General features: G+C 35.8%; 2 protein-coding genes across 12 annotated transcripts in view; one reads left to right on the top strand and one right to left on the bottom strand.

Annotated features, from left to right (window-relative positions):
- The window catches only part of LOC142986751 (uncharacterized), a 56848-nt gene extending 48875 nt beyond the window's left edge, over nt 1–7973 (bottom strand). The window contains exon 1 of the mRNA XM_076135369.1: nt 7855–7973. The gene's annotated coding sequence lies outside the window, so the exon portion shown is untranslated. The remainder of the gene's footprint in view (nt 1–7854) is intronic.
- Nucleotides 1–19446, top strand: part of Hk (potassium voltage-gated channel subfamily A regulatory beta subunit hyperkinetic) — a 48694-nt gene that overhangs the window by 23492 nt on the left and 5756 nt on the right. For 3 of the 11 annotated variants that reach the window (XM_076135382.1, XM_076135373.1, XM_076135376.1), the window contains 10 exons: nt 4260–4292; nt 8651–8762; nt 9027–9165; nt 16813–16886; nt 17650–17883; nt 17945–18053; nt 18670–18818; nt 18899–18978; nt 19054–19186; nt 19283–19419. In XM_076135382.1, the coding sequence (XP_075991497.1) occupies nt 4260–4292; nt 8651–8762; nt 9027–9165; nt 16813–16886; nt 17650–17883; nt 17945–18053; nt 18670–18818; nt 18899–18978; nt 19054–19186; nt 19283–19419 (1200 nt within the window). Of the gene's footprint in view, nt 1–4259; nt 4293–8650; nt 8763–9026; nt 9166–9226; nt 9250–14584; nt 14839–15138; nt 15356–16812; nt 16887–17649; nt 17884–17944; nt 18054–18669; nt 18819–18898; nt 18979–19053; nt 19187–19282; nt 19420–19446 lie in introns of those variants that run through there. The other 8 variants (XM_076135374.1, XM_076135377.1, XM_076135375.1 and 5 more) reach the window with 8 other exon arrangements.

The following is a 19446-nucleotide window of genomic DNA, read 5'->3' on the forward strand; positions in this document are numbered from 1 at the left end:
CTGCTTTTTTAAATTTGCGTTGCTTCGCGCGCTATGCGCTGACGTCACGACGCAACAGACACGCTTGTTCGACTGCGGGTGATGCGGAGTTTTGATTTGAAAAGTGATTTGCATTTAATATTTAAAGAGTCTGAGTATGTGTTTGTGTTATAAATTTAATCATCGTGTTTTTTGTAAAATAATATATCCTCGATCTCCGTCGCCACGCACACAATCATCAACTAGACCCAGGTAAAGAATGTTGAACTCGTATACTTCAATAATATTTATGTGTGTAGTTAACAATAAAATTGAAAGTTTGTTAGAACTGGCATTACAAATAATGATTGTAACGTACCTACCAAGTGTAAATTTGGAAAACATAGTTTTAAAATAATATTATAAAAAAACAAAATTGTCACCCCTGCCTCTGACTTAAGTCAGGTTGATGGCTATCATATGAACGCATGAATCTACTCTGTAGGTAGGTAGTCTTATATGATAGGGTGTGTAATGAGAACTTTTAAACTAACATTTTAATTTTGATATTATTAGATTTAATAAACATGGGTTCTTTTTTCAAAACAAAAAACCAACGCCAACTCAACCGCCGCACTCGGCTCGCCGCCTCCTGTGAGGTCATTGAACTGCTTATTAAATAATATCAACTGTTAGGTAGAAGTTCATTGCTAGGTATGTACGAACATGATATGGCATCTTGATCTTGAGGAAGTGTTCAAAAGGCAAAAAACTTATATTTAACATTTGCGCTTGACAGTATCAGAACCGGGCTTTAAGTTTTAGACTAGGTGTCTTTTGCAAAAATATAAAACAGTTTACATGGTACAGAAAAAAACGATTTTCGGGGTGTTTTTTCACTGGAGTTAGTACACATAGGAACAATACAATATTTTCTAACCATTTTGTTTGTCCACTATAAGCAAAACAAATTATTTAAAGCGAAACCGCGAGAGCGCAACGAGCCTATGTAGGTATCGGCAAGTACTAACGAAATAGCAGTGTCGTGAGATGACGTCACACGGCCGTGCGGCCGCTTCGCCGGAGTTTGGCGCGAAGGCCATACTTTGACGTTTAATATCTCGGTCATTTTTGAAGATACGAAAAAAATTAAAACAGATTTTTTATCCTTGAAGTACCTAGTTTTTAAATATGCTCATAACAAAAATCATTGGTGTGACTCATTGCGTTAATTCCAACAATATGCCCACATAATATTAACTGAAACGTCTTTATGGAACGTTGTTAGAGGTTTCTTTAGGCGTTAATGCGTATTTATTTCTATTGAACACTTTTGAACTCACTTTTTTTTATTTTATTTTTTTTTTTTTTTTTTCGCCAATGTGTATATATAGTTTTAATTTTAATAATTTCATGTAAATATTTATTTATATAAGTTCTGTACAGTTTCTAAAACCTCTTGTACCTATTAAATAAAATTAGAAGCAATAAAAAAAAAAAAAAATCACAAAAAGATTAGAGGACAATAGTAACAATGTAGTTTCTAAGTCCTAAGTGTTCTTTACAATGTTGGTTGGTACATTGTAAAGAACACTGCCTCCAAGTCTTAAATAAATGAGTGTTATAGTAACGTTAGTAATTAATTTTAAAAAATACTCTATAACGAGTTACATAATATCATTGTTATCTACAAAAATCGTAACTTTATTTTCTCTCAAAACTTACTGGATCGGTTCTGATGAACTTTCTTTTACAGACTAGTGTTAACATACAAAATCCACTATCTTGTATGTTTTGTCGATGCACCTGGTCCATTTTTATAAATGAATGGTAATAATACCTAGACTTAAAAATCTTGCACTGTTATATTTTTCTCTATTTGTAAATTTGAATTTACTACATTACTTTACTACTTATTTAATACATTTTGAACGAAACTACGCGAATCGTATTACTTTGAGGTTAATACTTCGCAATTTTACACGAAGAAAGCTTTTATGGCATATTTCAGAGTAGCTGATGTTACTAGCAGTCAAGTAACCTAATAACTGAAGATATTATTTACGAGTAAATAAATAGAATAAAGTAACTAACTGAGTAACACTAAAACCAATCTCAAGAATTCCATAAGACTATGCCTTTAACAGACCTAAGACTATGCCTCTAACAGACCTTAGTGATTTAATCGATTAGAAAAATCACCCCACTTGTTTCAAAAGCTGACAGCTGACTTCCCCTAACAGTTGCGAAAGATTTCTTTAAATGAACTGCTCCTACAAAAGTCTATCTCTACCAGCTCTGAAGATCTAACCTATTTTCACGCGCAAATTAATTGACATACAGTAATAGAATCGTACCCTACATTCTACGGAAAAACCTTTTACTTTTTAAAAGTAAATTTTAAATGGATACTAATAGATTTTATCTATTCCTGTTCGGATACGGGTTAAGTGTCTGCTCGCGGGATGAGGGATTCTTGATGCGATTACTATACATGCTTATTCCAAATATACTACGTCAAAATGTCACCCTTCATGAGACCGCGATAGGGTGGTGAAATCTGTACGAATAACTTCGGTTTTTCAAACTAGCAGTCTGTCAACTTCAAAATTCCCGACTACGAAATGTATGGAAATTGTAACATCGACAAAACTGACATAAAAATTCAGTTATCGCCTTCAGCTGGGGTGCGATGAGGCAATACAAAATCTATGACGATTAGTGAAAAGTCGTGGGTGAAAGTTGGTACAGTTTTATCATTTAAGACAATAGATAGATAGGTAAGTAGACTTGCGTAGGTGGTGCCCCCGCATAGACGTGTTAAACTACAATTAAATACGTATTAGAACATAACAGAAGGAAGTGCCTAGGCTATTTGAAAGGACTATTTTTAGAGACGCTAAGTAATAGTTATAATTTTTTTAACATGTTTTTTGTAAGATACTTAAATAAGTAAACCACTAAAATAAATTATGAAACAAAAAAGCAAAAACCAGTTAAAATAAGTAAAAATAACATGTAAGAGTAATAGGGAAATAAAGAATCTCTAGATCTGATTCATATTTCGTATCGGATAAAGTGCTATTTATCCAAAGTCGTATCCTTTTTACTTTCTAAATTTCCATCTTATTTATCTATTATTTATTATAGTGCATCTAAGTAAAACAATATTTTAAATAGAACTTGAACTGAAAATGCTTCCTTATTAATATTTACTAACATCAACAACCTTCTCCCTTAATGGTATTATTATCTACTAACATCAAAACAGAGTGACGAAATGAAGTCATTTTTTATCTGGAGATAGTTTCAATATTGAAAACAGCAAAGACTATTTCTCAACACGGAAAAATAAGAAATAATTTCCCCAGGAAAACCAGTAGTAAGGACATGATATAACCGTGTAACTGCAGTAACGTATGTAATAGTTCGACGCGCAGCTAACAGATGGCGTGTGTAACGCCGCGAACAGTACAATGTAATATTTAGCCAAACTTCCCACATTTTACGAATGTAGTTTTAAGTGTCATCTCGTTCATAGTAACCCAGTATAATGGTCTAGATTCATTGGTGGTCTATGCTAGTAGGCCAGTGAATCTTTGGGTCAAGCAAACTTAGCGCGGACATTCTATAGATGGCTGCATAGTTGTATTTGAGCTGACCATCTCCATACTTCGGAGGGCATGTAAAACGTCGGCCCCGGTTTTTATTAATTAATATTACAGTCACCAAGCCATGTCAAAAGCATTCGGGTGGCTTGAACATCTTTGACACTAGGTTAACTAAGTTTATACAAAACTTCGAAATGACTATATTCTAGTTGCGTTAACGTCTAGCCTATTCTAACCTGTCTAGCAAGAACACTGACATAAAACCATTTAACCGCAAGACAGCGCCTATCAGTATTTGAAAGATGAAGATTGCCTTTAAAGTTATGTGTCTCTCAGATACGAAAGCCTAACTCAGACCATCTCCATTTTGAGCGCCAGTTCTACTAAATGTGATAGATTCTTTAAAGACTAACACCAACGGCTTTACACAGCTCAAACTAGCTTTTCTAATTGCTTTGGCTTTATAATAATATCATTCCAAGATGTACATCGCTGACATTAAACTTTGATACCAAAAGAAAAATTCATCCCCAAAATCATTAATCGAATTATGAATCTTTCCTTTTTTTAAGTCGGTTAACTCTTGTTAGAAAATAACCTAGTTTCTTGGTCAATCTAATAGGAATTGTAAAAAGTAAGACAATGTGATGTTGATGAAGTTTATATAAAACAGTCCTATTTTTCTTATAGCCTGCTGACTATCTTAGCAAATCTAGAAGTATGGTAAATATTTTAAGTTAATACAGTTTTAGTTTTCCAAAAACACATTTGAGTGTGTATAGTTTTGTTTTTTTATATTTGTTTTTTCGGTGTGAAGATTTGCATGTCGTTTTCTTAACTGTAAGGCGCTCGTCGGAACTAGTCCATGGCTTGTAATGGTTATCAATCGCTCACGTTTTTTTTACTTGTAAATTAATTAACAATAATTGAAATGTAAGCAATTATTGTTAATTAATATTTATTCATAGTGAGAATGAGTAGCAATTTTTGTTTTCAGTCATCAAATAGTGCATGATTCTGATTGACACCAAAAACGTTTGATAAATTATTTTTTAAGGTTATTTCGAAATCTAACAAATTGATTATATTTTTCTACTAAATATTCTACTTACGAAAACCTAAGAGTATATAAAATAGTTAGCTTATTAGACCTTCTACCTTTATAACATAAAAACGAAAGCTACCACAGAAAACCTCGGAAGAAACCATAAAATTGCTTTTGTGTTTCCATCGATGCATGTTAAGTACTGCCTAGATTTATGTAACTATAAAGTGGGAAGGGGTGGGTGATCTGGATATGAACTCTAACCTTTAAGTAGGGGGGAAGCGCGAGATGAGACGGCAACAGTCGGTTCATCGGCTACATTCGTTCCCACATGCGCGGTGCAACGCGTCCTATTGTCGTCTCGCTCTAACGGGCGAGTCCATTTGTGTATTACAATAGTTCGTTATGTTCGTAACTACAATACAAGGTTCGCTAATAGTTGACATATGCGATACGCGAGTTCATAATTTGCGTCTTACTTAGATGTGACTTACTTTAATCTTATTATGACGCATACAAAGAAGAATGACATTAACTTTGCAAGTTAGGCCTCCAACTTTTTTTTAAAGATTGTTTTTATATAATGAGGTCTATTATTAATTTTCCGAGACAGAAAAATATCTGTTTGTTTCAAATGAGCAGGTTAAACTAGCCAGCCAAAATTATGCTCATAAAAGTTTAAAGCATAATTGCGGAGTTAAGTTTATAATTTAAAAATGACTACAATGAATTAGATTACAGAGCTAAAGTTTATGGTTTTACACTTTTGTTATCACTGTTTATATTTTTAATTACGATTTAAAGGATTTTATTCCTCTATTGTCACAATATACAGTTTATTAAAGATCAGGTTTAATTACAACATACAAATTACTTTGATGAAGTAGCTAAGGCTTATCTTTTTTCATAATTCTATAAGTGTTTACTTTCAAATGTAGGTAAGTGTAGCTCTTTTAGAAATATAAGAACCTTGTAATATGATAATAATCATGAAAGTTAAACTATAATCCAAGACGAAAATAAAGTCAACCGTTTTAAAAATAGTAATCGTTGTTTAAAGAAAGTGACATTTAATAACAATATACTTTCTGTGATAAGACGCAAGCAATCTTATTTTAAAAGCCGAGACAATATCTTACAGTTGACCTTTTTGTTCAGCAAGACGGAAAGACAGCAATAGTTTTAGTTGGAGACAAAAGAAAAACGTCCCGTCTTTGTTTCAATACTTTCAAAGAAACAACTTTGCAGGAGACAATTTATTTTGTATTTTTTAACTTAATACCTTCCGAGATTCATCGTAGGCTTTGGTCATTAATAACTCAAATGGACTGTATAAATTCTTGCAGGCAATTACTTTTTTAAATTTTATATTGCACTTTCAAGACAAACACTTCCAACACAGCATTTAAAGCAAAATGCAAAGTTTGTCTCAAACTATTAGTCGAATAGATTGAGAAATCAATTTTTCTGTTAAGAAACATTAAATTAAATGATCTTTAAAACAGTTTTGGGCAACTCACACATTGTTATCTGCTGTCAAACTAAGCAGAGCTTGTACTATAATGACCAAATAACTGATAAACATGTTCTATACTTCATTAACAGTAAGCACACTATCAAATCTATCTAATGGAAGATTGGGCTTAATGATAAACATAGAACACAACCTATCACCGTTGTAACATAGCCTTCTGTCTAGCTTCAAGGAAAAATACTGAAACAATTGACATCCTAATCTTTAGCTTGTGTAATTGTAATTAATGGCTATTAGAGATGGTTTAGGTACCGTTAAACCAAATATATTATGTTTGTGTAAAAGATTTAGATGGCCAAAGTAAAATTATCTTTGATTAAGAAACATCCTCGTTTACGGCAAAAAGGTCTATATGGGGATAAGAAGTTTAGTGATATTCTGTATACTATTTAAATAGCTTCAAAACTGTTCTATGGCTACGTTCAAATGTTATAATCGAAGAAAACTATGCTAGTAACTTAAGAAACATTTGATTGAACTTGTTTAGACTTATTATCCAAAGAACTTAATCTGTGGCAATAATAGAGGGCTGAAATAAAAATTTTAGGTGATATGCCTGACTACAAACAAGTTTATGTTAATCAATATTAATAATCAATATTAATAATCAATGTTAATAATAAAAAATCAATGTTTAAATTTAATGTATATCATATTTTGATAGCTCAAAACAGTTATAGCGACGGTCAAATGTTGTAACCGAAGAATACTGTGCAAGTACCTTTTAAAACATTAGATTGACCTTATTTATATTTATTAACCAAATAACTAAATCTGTTGAAATTATATAGGACTGAAATAAAAATGGTATTATTATGCTTAAGTCCCTGATTACCCGTTTGAGTCAGGTTCAACAATCTTTAAATCAAGAAACAGATATGTAAAGTAAGAACGTGGGTTTAGCGGCGCGTCTCAATTTGGGAGCCGAGACGCTCCAAATCTCTTATGTAAATATACACAGTATAAGACGTTGTTTTCTTCCCGAAAACTTGGCTGACACAGTATCGCGTCTTGATAGAATAATGTCACTAAATGCATGAGATTGTTTGATTTAGTAAGACAGAAAGTTTTTTATGAGTGGTTTTTGCTTGGATTGCTTATAATTTGGTATTTTTATTTCCTAACCTTAATTGAGAGCAGTGAATTTGAACAGATTTTTTTTTGTACTGACTATTTGAACATTTAGTTTAATCATTTTATTAAATTAAAAATAAACTGACTCGCGCCAAAAACCAGTAAAGCGGGAATTTTTACAGAGTACAGAAGTACTCTGTAAAAATTCCCGTCGGCGCTCAGAGCCTCAAATCCTTTCACTGCCTAGATCTTTATTAGGCCGCCTAATGAACTGCCTAGTCGTCAAATTGAATCGTCGGGGAGTTTTTTAATTGAGCCGTCGCGTCAATGGAACCGGCACAATTGCACTCAAAAGCTCGTAAAAAGGTAATCAAAAGAGTACGCGAATAATTGGATGAGTACGCTTGAGGTAGAAAAATGTACCGTAAATGTTTAAATATTCATCATAGACTGGTATTTTTGACAAATGTAAGTATGTTTGATAATGATGTAGAAATTACATAATTTTGTAGAAATCTTTGTTTATCAATGGAATATGCTAGGATAGGTTAACAAAAACAATAATAAAATATACAGCACAAAAACAAAGTGACATAAAATGTTAAAAAATTACAAATAATTGCTTCACTTACCAATTACATCTCGGACTGATGAACAAATTATCTTTGTAATATGAATTTACATAAAATTTAGTTTTAATAAAAAGAGTCACTGCCGGACGCACCAGTTAAAAGTTCAATCACACTAACAACTAGTAGTGCAAGGCGTCGCAGTACCTGTGCCGATTTACCGACGCATCCCGAGCCTGGACGAATAATCAATACAGGGAATCTGGGCGTCTAGATAAACCTAAATACACCTATATCACTCAAAACTTCACCAGAGCACCACGTCTGCATTCAAATACTGATTGCGCACTGTGTTTTTAAATTTTGTGATCAAATCTCTGTTACTAGACGAAAATCTAGACTATACGGAAGTCTACGTGACCAGCCATTACTCTTGTCATATTTTATTGAATTTCGACACATGCGCGAATATATTGACCTATAAAAATTGCAATCAGGATAATTTACAGGATGCACATTTTCTAGGTCGCGCCACTCTCTCCTTGGCGCCGCACGGTACGCGTCTCCGCGCATAAACAGTGCTAAAAACCTATTAAATAAAGAAGAAGTAGAGAACAGAAGTGAACTACGTGTTTGTGAATATAAATCACGCGATGGCGGTTTGAAATTTTGATTTACCTGTTGATCGGTCGCTGAACTTTGAGTGCATTTACAGAATGGCCGCGCCGCCCATTTCTGTGCATATCGATTGTTTCCTATCGCGCTAATTTCTCGTGTTTTCAAGAAATATCTTTCAGATGGAATTAAACTGTGAATGATTGAAATGATTTGAAACAAAATGCTGCAACATTTTCTGCAGAGTGTGCTGAAGAAAACTAGCAGTGCTCAACTTACTAAGCCGCAGTCCAGCCAAAGCATTGAAGACGGCGACGCAATTTACATAAACCTCAGTCATTTAGGACCTCACCAAGGTACGTGTCTCACTAATTGTTCACCCCTCACATCTGTCTCAGCGTCAATATAATTGTCAATATTAAATGGCTGTATTAATTGTATGTTACTGGTGGTCCTCAAAATATATTAATTTGCACCAGATTCTCAATGCTCTAAAGAGCACGATGTATGTAAAATGCTTTAAGTTGTAGTTCATCTCATTTTAGTCAGTGGCGCCGCGCCCATTGCCAATAACGGGTGATGGGTGTGGCTAATTAACAGTAACATAAAACACGTTTCAGATGAACCAGTGGACATCGACGGTTGCTGTGAAACGTCGATCTGTGCCATCAATGCACAGTCGCTACCCTGGAGAGCGTCTGCTAGTGACATCAGTCCACATTCATCAAAAGATCTGGTTCGTGCGCCATCATGTCCTGGGTATGCAAATCTTATCTTATTTATATAATTACTAACATATTTTCATTATTATTACATGCAGGCGCCAAGACGTCGTAGGTTACGGTAATGATCCCATATTACTCTAATTTTTATTGGTATATTTGGTACGTTGGGCATGTATGTATGTCATCGGAGATCTCTAAGTGTTAGTTATCCCCTATAGTCAATGTTTGTGTGTGTAATTAATAATCTGTACTTCTGTTCCTCCCCTTTGCACAAAAAGCTCTCTATCTATATTAAACCTTCCTTTATGAACCTCAATGTTCTATAACGACTATACGAAGTGATAGTGAAACTATACTGAAATAGAAAGTTAGTCATAAGTTATTCATGTGTAAAGCTGCACAGCTACTCGAAGACTCATAAATCTCAGTTAATATTAGGGGCGGATATTCAGATAGTTAAGGTAGGATATAATGCTAGGAGCGAGTAGGTATATTCTCTAGGAACACGGATAATTTTATGGATTAATATTTTCTGTAGTCAACGATAAGTGCCAAGCCCAAGCAAGGTGCGCATTAGGACCTGATAAACTCATATTACTACTGATATTTTAACATGACGTTATTACATGAAAACGCTAACTGCTAGCTGGTTCTACGAATTTACTTCTTCTTTTGAACTGCTCAATGTCATTTAAAAATGATTTGAGCTAACTAACTCGTTTGCCTCCTTGACATGCCTAATAATTGTAATAGTCATTGTTGACCACGCCCACTTGAAATATTAATTGTTAATGTCATTCCAAGATATTAAGTATCAATGAGTGGCATAAATCATTTGATTTGATTAATTATTTCCACCCTTATAAAAACGAGATCATTTCAACTTATGTTGCGTTACGTTGTTTTACCTTACGTCTTTTACTTCTGCGTTTAAAGTGTTCAATCTAATGTACAGGTAATTCGAACTGCCCCACCCTCATGCATCTCTTATATAGCTTAACGGCCGTGACTTTAATTAACCAAATTGTTCATTGATTGATAACCACGCCCTATTTATATAATTATATAATGACAAGATTTTAACAGTGCTATTTGAAGGACTTAAGCTGTTGTCAAAGTTATTTAAGTCTCCCGAGGTTTCATGACATGACTTAACGATTACAGTATTATTTGACAGAAACCGGGATTGATTGTTGACCACACCCTACTGATGCCTTTATGGCAGGGGTTCCCAACCTTTTCTTAGTCCGGGACCACTTTTATATTATTCTTGTTACCAGGGACCCCTATGTTAGTATATTAAAGATAAAGTGTAATAATCAACCTGAAATCCTTTTAAAATTTATAATTTTAAAGTCATTTGCGGACCACATTTTGACGTCGCGGACCACATTTTGTATTTGGCGGACCCCTGGTGGTCAGCGGACCTTCGGTTGGGAACCACTGCTTTATGGTGTGATTATGACATAAAGCTTGACATTATGACAAATAATAAAAACATGATCCGTACATATTCTGCAGTCTTATTCTACGAATTTACCTTTTCTTTTGAACTGCATGCGCTATTGTCACAGGACTTAACGACTGTTTATAATATTATTTGACATAAACCGGGATTAACATTTGACCACGCCCTACTGATGTATTTACAGTGTGGTCATGACATACAAGATGTTAACTGTCAATGGATTTAGTAAACTATTACCACCGTTTAAGAATCATTATCATAACAAATGCTGTCTGTTTTTATCTGTTTAAGTACTTAAGCTAATATTAAAGTTATTAAAGCCACCGTGGCTTCCTGATATGATTCGGCTGTTATTTTAGTTGATAAAAACGGGATCGATTTTTGACCACGCCCTACTGCTGCATTTATTGTGTGGTCATGACATATGTTGGTACTGCTTAATATTATGACAAGATGATAACTGTCATAATGGATTCAGTAAACTACTACCTCTATTATATAATCATTATAATTACTTGGTCTTACGCCTTTAACTTAGTCTTTCTAAGTACTTTTAAAGCTAATGTCAAAATCATTCAAGCTACAAGGCTCCCTGACATAACTGAATGACCGTTATTTGACAAAAACCGGGATTGACATTTGACCACGCCCTACTGAGGTCATGGCATGCATCTTGTGTGTTGTGAATGTTATATTTGATTTAATTTACCAATTCCATCGATATAAAAACATAATCGTGATAATTGTTGCCTTGTCCTACGTGTTTTCTTCTTCTTTCGCTGAAGGCTGAAGCTTATGTCAGGGAAATTGAAGCCATCACAATTATTAAAGCTACCGGGCTTCCAGACATAACTTAACGACCGTTATTTGACAAAAACCGGGATTGACATTTGACCACGCTCTAATGAGGTAATGACATGCATCTTGACATTATGACAAGATGTCATATTCGACTTGATTAACTAATTCCACCGTTATCAAAATATGATCGTGATAATTGTTGCCTTGTCCTACGTGTTTACTTCTTCTTTAGCTGATGGTTGGAGCTAATGTTAGGGAAATTGAAGCCATCACAATTATTAAAGCTACCGGGCTCCCTGACATAACTTAACGACCGTTATTTGACAAAAACCGGGATTGACATTTGACCACGCCCTTCTGGGGTCATGACACGCATCTTGACATTATAACAAGATGTTATATTTGATTTGATTTACTAATTCTACCGTTATAAAAATATGATCGTGATGATTGTTGCCTTCTCCTACGTGTTTACTTCTTCTTTGGCTGATGGCTGAAGCTAATGTTAGGGAAATTGAAGCAATCACAATTATTAAAGCTACCGGGCTTCCAGACATAACTTAACAACCGTTATTTGACAAAAACCGGGATTGACATTTGACCACGCCCTACAGAGGTCATGACATGCATCTTGACATTATAACAAGTTATCATATCTGATTTGATTATGTTACTAATTTCACCGTTTTAAAAACATGATCATGACAATTGTTGCCTTCGTACGTAGTTACTACGAGTTTACTCTTTCTTTGGCTGAAGGCTGAAGCTAATGTTACGGAAATTGAAGCCATTCAAGGGTCCCTGAAATTATTTAATGTTATTTTATTTAAAAATGCTGGAACAAATTGTTGACCACGCCCTGTTGATGTGTGTATTGATTGGTCATGAATGACATACATTGATATTTATTTTATGATTTAAGATGACATGACAACTGTCATGACTGACAGTTTAGAAATGTACAACATTTTTGTTTTACCGTTTCGGTACGACGGTTTTTATCATAAAAAATGGCGCATTTTATTAATTGAAATAATTAACTATTTAATTGCAATAATTTGCTTATAAATACGGCGCCGCTTTTCGGATCTAATGTCTATTTATAATTTTGAACTCGCAAGGTATTACATTACTTGTGTTTCAAACTAGGTAGTTATGTGACTAAGCCGTGTTCAAGATGTTTGGAAAAGTCTACAGAACATTGGACTTACAGCCTAGCCCCCCCTTATTTTTTGATGAGTCTCTTGCTCAGCTGTGGGACATTAAAGAGTTAATTAGCCTTAAACATAGTCAAAACTTATTCCTTTAACACCTTTTTTGCTTCTTTAAAGCATACTACTACAACCCTTTTAAATAGTAACGTGTACAGTCGGGCAAGGGGTTTTCGGGTCTTTGCAATTCCTGTTGGAATTTTCTCAATGACCCAGGGTTTGGCAACTTGCCCAGTGTACTTCGACGGGGCCGCCCCCTGTTCCTCTGGAGCGACATTATTAACGGAACGGAACGTGTTTGTATTTCATACACCCTCGAGTATAATACAGACTTGAAGTTACAAAAAATATTTATCACCATTACTATTTTAAAGTACTTAATTCCACCTATCGCGCCTGTCTGTCAGTTTGTTCGCGATTAATTCAAAAACTACTATACGGTTTTTTCATGCGGTTTTCATTTATAGTAACAGGGATTCCGAAGAAATGAGAAAGGCTTAATGTATAATTTGTTAAGATTAATCTGGTTTAACCCTTGCGAATAGGAGGCGGGCTGCTAATATAAAAAAAATCAAACGTGATAGATAGCAAATATTTGTTCTTTTGATTGCACTTGTATGGGTAGGGGCCGTCTGTGGTAATATTTTGCTCAGTGGAACTGAATAAATAAGTGAAGGGTCGTCGGGGGTGACGCGCTCCCCTGCAACCTTAGTACGTGACCAAAACAAGCGATTAATTCGAACAATAATTAAATTTTAACAATCATGATAACTAAACAAGCAACTTTTTTCGTAGGTTTTTGATTTAACGGATTATAAAAGTTGTTGAGGCTAAAATAATAATGGCTTACGGCTCAAATTATAATAATTTCTCGTAACAATAGTAATAAAAAAATATGCACTTATTATAGTCAAATTCACCGGCTGGTTATGTGACTAGTGGGGAAGTAAAGTTTATCGCAGTCAACTAATTGATGGGTGGGAGGAAACATGTTTATAATGTGCTTCTTCGTGAATTAGAGGGAAAGCACAATTGCTAAGTCAGCTGTTAAGATAAAGCTGATGCCTTTATATGGCTTCTTTCACAATAGTTTGATCACTTCAATCATTTACCTCCACCTGGCCCCTACACGCATATACTTACGTAAAATTCTGATGTTGTTCTTCTTTACAAAGATAATACAGAATGGGCAAGTTTACGTAATAAACAATGTGCCCTCAAGTTAAGAAGAATTAAGTATACTTTAGTTTACACATAATCACAAAGATGGCAACATTTGTCGATAATGGCTCACTTACTTTCAATTTATAGTGTACCAATCACAAATCAATGTAGAAATTCACCAAAAGATTATCACTTTCAGATATCATGAGAGCTCATCCGACACCAAGCTGACCCTGACTACCTGGCCTTGTATGCCAGTGCCATCAATATTTATAGCTGTTAGTTCACAACTAACAATGTAAACAACCCGAGACTGTGATTCAGGCAGAAGTTCAGCAGCGCTGTTCAAACTTTATGAACATGTTTCGTTCAGTTTATGAACCGCGAGAAAGTTATCACGCCAGTAAACCTGAGACATCGGCTTAAAGATATTTGTTCTATAAAAGATATAAGAACTTTAACTTACGGAGTTATACAGTAAAACTTCCGGTTTCATTTTTAGATTTAATTTAATGTGGCCACCTAAGGCTATTGAAGACTTGCTTTTCTTATGAGGACTGTACTTACTCTTGAAATAATTTAGTATAGTGGTGCAAATATTTATAACTCTTTTACCGCTCGGTTGCCACAATGTCTAGGTCGATTTAAGTGCATGTACAGGGTCACAAATGTTATGTAATGAATTCATTCGACCAGCCAGCATACTTGTCAAGTTGTCAGTATACGGTTGTGTACCAATCCAAACGATAGAGTAGGATAGTAGTAAGTTCTTCTAATACTATATAGAATGTCTGATTGATAGATGCACAAGAAATGTCAAATGCTAAGGAAACGTGAGGAGCATCGTGAGACCAACTAAGTCTACAAATGGGTCATAACAGCACATGCGCCATGCGCATGTGCGAGGGAGAGGCGCTCTGCGCAGCTCCCTGCGCCGACAGGCAACCTATCGCTGGTGTCCTCACACCCGCAATACAGTCTAGCAGGTTCGCAGTTTGTTCGAAGACGTGTCGCACCGCTACACCGCAAATGTTGAGTACGTAGAACATCCAGGCCTACCCTGGTGAGTGCGATACTCCTCACGGCTACGGTTCTCTTATTCGTGTTCACTAAACGACAGTTTGACATACTATTTACTTAATTTTCAACGTGACTATAGACTTGCGCTTAGATGTTACGACAACGTGGATCACCTTATCTCGTGTTCCCTTAGCTGACTAGATGTTAGCGTTAGGGCATGCATGCTTCTCTGTGTTTACCTTACTATCCTTGAGTGTGTAACTGAACTAAACCCGCCGTGTCCTATCCCAGTGGGGTGAATTCGTGGGTCGGTGTGCGGAGACGTATGAACGTTTCGTTACAGATAAGATGTTTGTAGGGAGTTAAGATGCCGTTGCTAAGCGTAGGAGCGGAATGAGGCGACACGAGATGCAATGCAAGGGGGTGGAGGTCGGCGGCGGCAAGGAGGGCTCGCAAATGTCGCGAAGCGAGTCCACCATCAGCCGGTGCACCCCACATACTCCTCTCGGCCCCCCGGACAGCGTGAGCGTCGACTCCAACCCCATGCCCACCATATATCGGTAACCGTATATCCCAAAATCCGCCAACAAGAGAGAAGACGTACTTAAATTGTCACCACTACATGCTGCTCTGTCTGTCTCAGCAAAAGTTTACTTAATTTCCAATGTTTTTACAATCTAAGTGAACGTAACGATACATACTTGACTAAAAACCTTGAACAACAAAAAGCAAGATCAATGTTATGTCTTCTCTCTGAGGCCAATAAAGCTGAGAGCGCACTACGCCGCATCGCGCACCGCGATCGTCGCATGCGAGTAGGTATCACAATAAGCTTTTATGTTAGGCGGGTGTTCAATTCCAAAATGAATTGTGGATCAATCACCTAAGCCGGTGGTGTCAGTGAGGGGAAACGAATTGACGATGCCGCCTAAGATAACGGCGGTTATAGTTTTACGATCGCTTGGCTTGCCTCATGCTGTTCGTCGGGAGAGTTGGCCGACCCGCGACACACAGGTAATATCAAATGGTATTGTGTCACATTGTCTCTTCACCACCTTGCCTTACACCTACTCCCTGGCTTTCAATATGTTTCCTGCTTTTACAACTAGTTGACTCCGCCATCCCGTAACAAGACTTATAAATAAAGAGATTTATGACTAAATCGAAACTTAAATATTATTAAGACAATTAATTTAACAAAATAGGTCACTATCACAAACTAGAACAACTTTAGGTTCAATGCATGTCTATATCACAGTAGTGCCTTGAAATCTAATAGAAAAATGTATAAAATCCTCATGTAAAATTAGTCTATTATATTACCTCATTATGATAGATGGACACGCTGTATCATATTTATATTTGTTAAATTTAATTTACTTGTTTATATCTAGATGATGTTTATACTAAAATTTTGATAAAACAAAACACATTTTTTTGGCATATCGTTCATTAAAAGTAGTTTGAAGTAGTACGAAACTCGTTCATCATCAGTAGATTCATGGTCCACCGACTCTTAAATATGTCATCGGATAAAATATTTGTAACGATTGTCGTGAATTTAAACCGAAACATAATTATAATCTCAATCATTAAATTAATATTTGAGTCAGTCAAAAGTGTCTACGTAGAATGGTATTTCCTACGAGTGATGATACAAAAACTGCTGCCTAAAAATAATAACATCTCTCAATAAATGTAGCGACACAAATTGTGTTGAGCATAAAATAATAGGAGTAGTGGCGAGCTATAAATTATAAAATTTTAGACACTTTTAAACTTTCTTATAGCACATCGGCGGTTTTATTTATAAAACAATGCCACGTATTAAATAAAAAACTAAATTTGTTTTCTAATTTAGTCTCTGCGCGAAGTTCGAAATGCCGCCAGTGAATTGAAAAGTGTTTCAATCGTGACTCTGAAATATATTTTCATTAATATCATAAAAGCGTCGTTCAGTTGGGACTGATGAAGAAAGTGCAAAGATAGTAATGTCGAAATGTTTATATTTGTCTAGGTGTCGGGCCCCAATCGCCTCACTTGATTGCATGGACGACTTCAGTGCAAATTCACAACAGATGCTGGATCAAGGTACGTCAGGCGAGCTCAATGTATGATTTAATAATACCAAAATGTTTTGTACACGTGGTGTCACCGACGAGCGGCGCGTTTATATGTGTCGTGTATCAAATAATAATATCGTTAGGAAACGTTTGAATTATTTTGCATTGATTCCATTAAATTGTGACGATATAACGGTGTTTACTAGCTTTTGATCGAGGATGTGATAACCTCAATACATTGAGGAGTGCAGGCGAAATGCGTCACATCTCTTCCATAATGCTAATTTATGAAAGATACTTCTAGATTGTTTTTGAACAGGACAATGTCCCACTCTCATGAATCAACAAATAGATTCAGCTTGTAACGTTGCCCGATGAATTTGATGATTGCAAATTTAGTACTCTAGTAACAAAATAAGCATGAAATGATTTCTGTGTTTACGAAAATAATATACACAAAGTACAGCGCCTGAGTACCAGTTAGTTCACCGGTTGAATTCAAAGAACAACTAAAGAATTCTGAGTGTACACAAAACGTGCTGTCCATCTCGTTGTGACATGTCACATATTGTTTGTTATGTCGTCACATTAACCTTGAAAATGGCACTCTTATGTATATTACTTTATATTGGTGTAAAAAGATTTACAAGTACAATTTAATGGTTGTTTAAGTGAAAAATGTAAAATGATTTACCAATTAGATCCGCGCTTAACTGGTTACACTGCAATTTGAATAAAAATAGTGCAAGCGATTTTGGAGATGATTTATTAAATGGACGTTTTGCTCACAGCTGGAGAAGTTAACATCTCAAGGCACATGTCAACTTATATGGGAAACCACACTACCATGCCATCAGTGGTAACTCCCGGACTACGCTACAAAAACCTCGGCAAATCAGGACTCAGGGTGCCCAACATCGGCCTGGGAATATGGAACATGCTAAACGAGGAATGTGCCGAAGATGTTATTATGACTGCTCTGGAAAACGGCATCAATCTCTTTGACTTATCAGAAGCACATTGTGGTATGTTGCTTTGACGCGTCTCTCTGTTATAAGAATTGTCTATATTGCATCTATAAATAAGGACCTTATCTTTCAGCTAAGGGCGAGGCTGAGCTGGGTAAAATACTAAAGAAAAGAAACGTTAGAAGGACGAGCATAATAATTACAACGAAAATATACTGGAGCACCAAGTAAGTGATAGTGGGTAACAGGTGTAGATGACTCTCTGTCACCCTGTCTTTTCACTTACCTGTTACTTGTTATAACATAATACTACTTACTTTACTGCACGATGATTCATAATAGATGGACTCTTCTATCATAGAGTAGATGACAAACATTACTTAACACGAAGACAGAAGAAAATGTAATGAGACTTCGTAGATGGATGTGTGATGCTCTGTTACTTAGAAATGTATCTTGATGGTATATTGGTACAGTAGTAGATGGAACAAAGTATAATATTGACGTCGATTTCATTCATATGTGGATTGTTTATGAGTTGTTTTGTTTACTTATGGACTTGTCTGTGTACTTGTAGAAGAGTTTGACTCATGTCACCTAGCAGCATTGATGTTCCCATCGTGACTAACATTGAGTATGTGTACTTGTACTAATAAATCTCATTACATTTTAGTTTAGCAACCACGGACTAACTGTAACTTGTACATTGTAAAGATGAGTGATGAAAGCTTTTACTTAGCTGTTAGGATGAACTTGCTACAAACACTACGATACACTAACGCTTGATTATTGATGCTTGTCGCTGGCTAGTCGCTAACATATTCTGAACTCTCCATTTACTAGGTTTGCTCATACTAATAACAGGTCGGATGAAAGAGGCCTCTCTCGTAAACATATTGTTGAAAGTGTAAAGGCGTCGTTGGCAAGGCTTCAGGTTGAATATATCGATGTAGTGCTCTTGCACAAAGTGGACCCTGTTTGTCCCATGGAAGGTTAGTTCACTCTCAATATCCTTTGTATTTAAGTTCGGAGATGGGGAATATACTTAATTCAATCATCTTGTTTTCAACAGAACTAGTCCGAGCGATGAACTTTGTCATAAATCAGGGATGGGTCATGTACTGGGGCACGGCTCGTTGGTCGCCCTCTGAGGTAATCTCTCGTTACGAAAATATTGTTGATGCACTCCTCCTTTAAGGCATTTCGACATGTAAATTATATTTGCAGATAATGGATGCTTACACAAACTGCAGGCAGTTCAACTGCATCACACCAATTGTTGAACAAACAGAGTACCACATGTTCTGTAGGGAAAAACCTGAACTGTACATGCCAGAGCTATACCACAAAATTGGAGTTGGTAAGAAATATGCACCTACATATATTCTGTGTATCATTTCCACATAACACAAGAACATGAGATACACATGTCATAAACTTATTGGTCTGTTTTCAGGTATGATGGTGTGGTCCGCCATAACGACGGGAAAAGGCCTGGGCCGTGAAGAAATAACTGGCCTGTTCGCTAAGTCACGTTTTAACAGAAAATATAGTACATTCAGCTGGTGCGAGGAGGATCTCGCTGTGCCTGAAGTATATTACTACATGTTTTATTCTTTT

The sequence above is a fragment of the Anticarsia gemmatalis genome, chromosome Z (genome assembly GCF_050436995.1).
Source record: "Anticarsia gemmatalis isolate Benzon Research Colony breed Stoneville strain chromosome Z, ilAntGemm2 primary, whole genome shotgun sequence".
NCBI lineage: Eukaryota > Metazoa > Arthropoda > Insecta > Lepidoptera > Erebidae > Anticarsia > Anticarsia gemmatalis.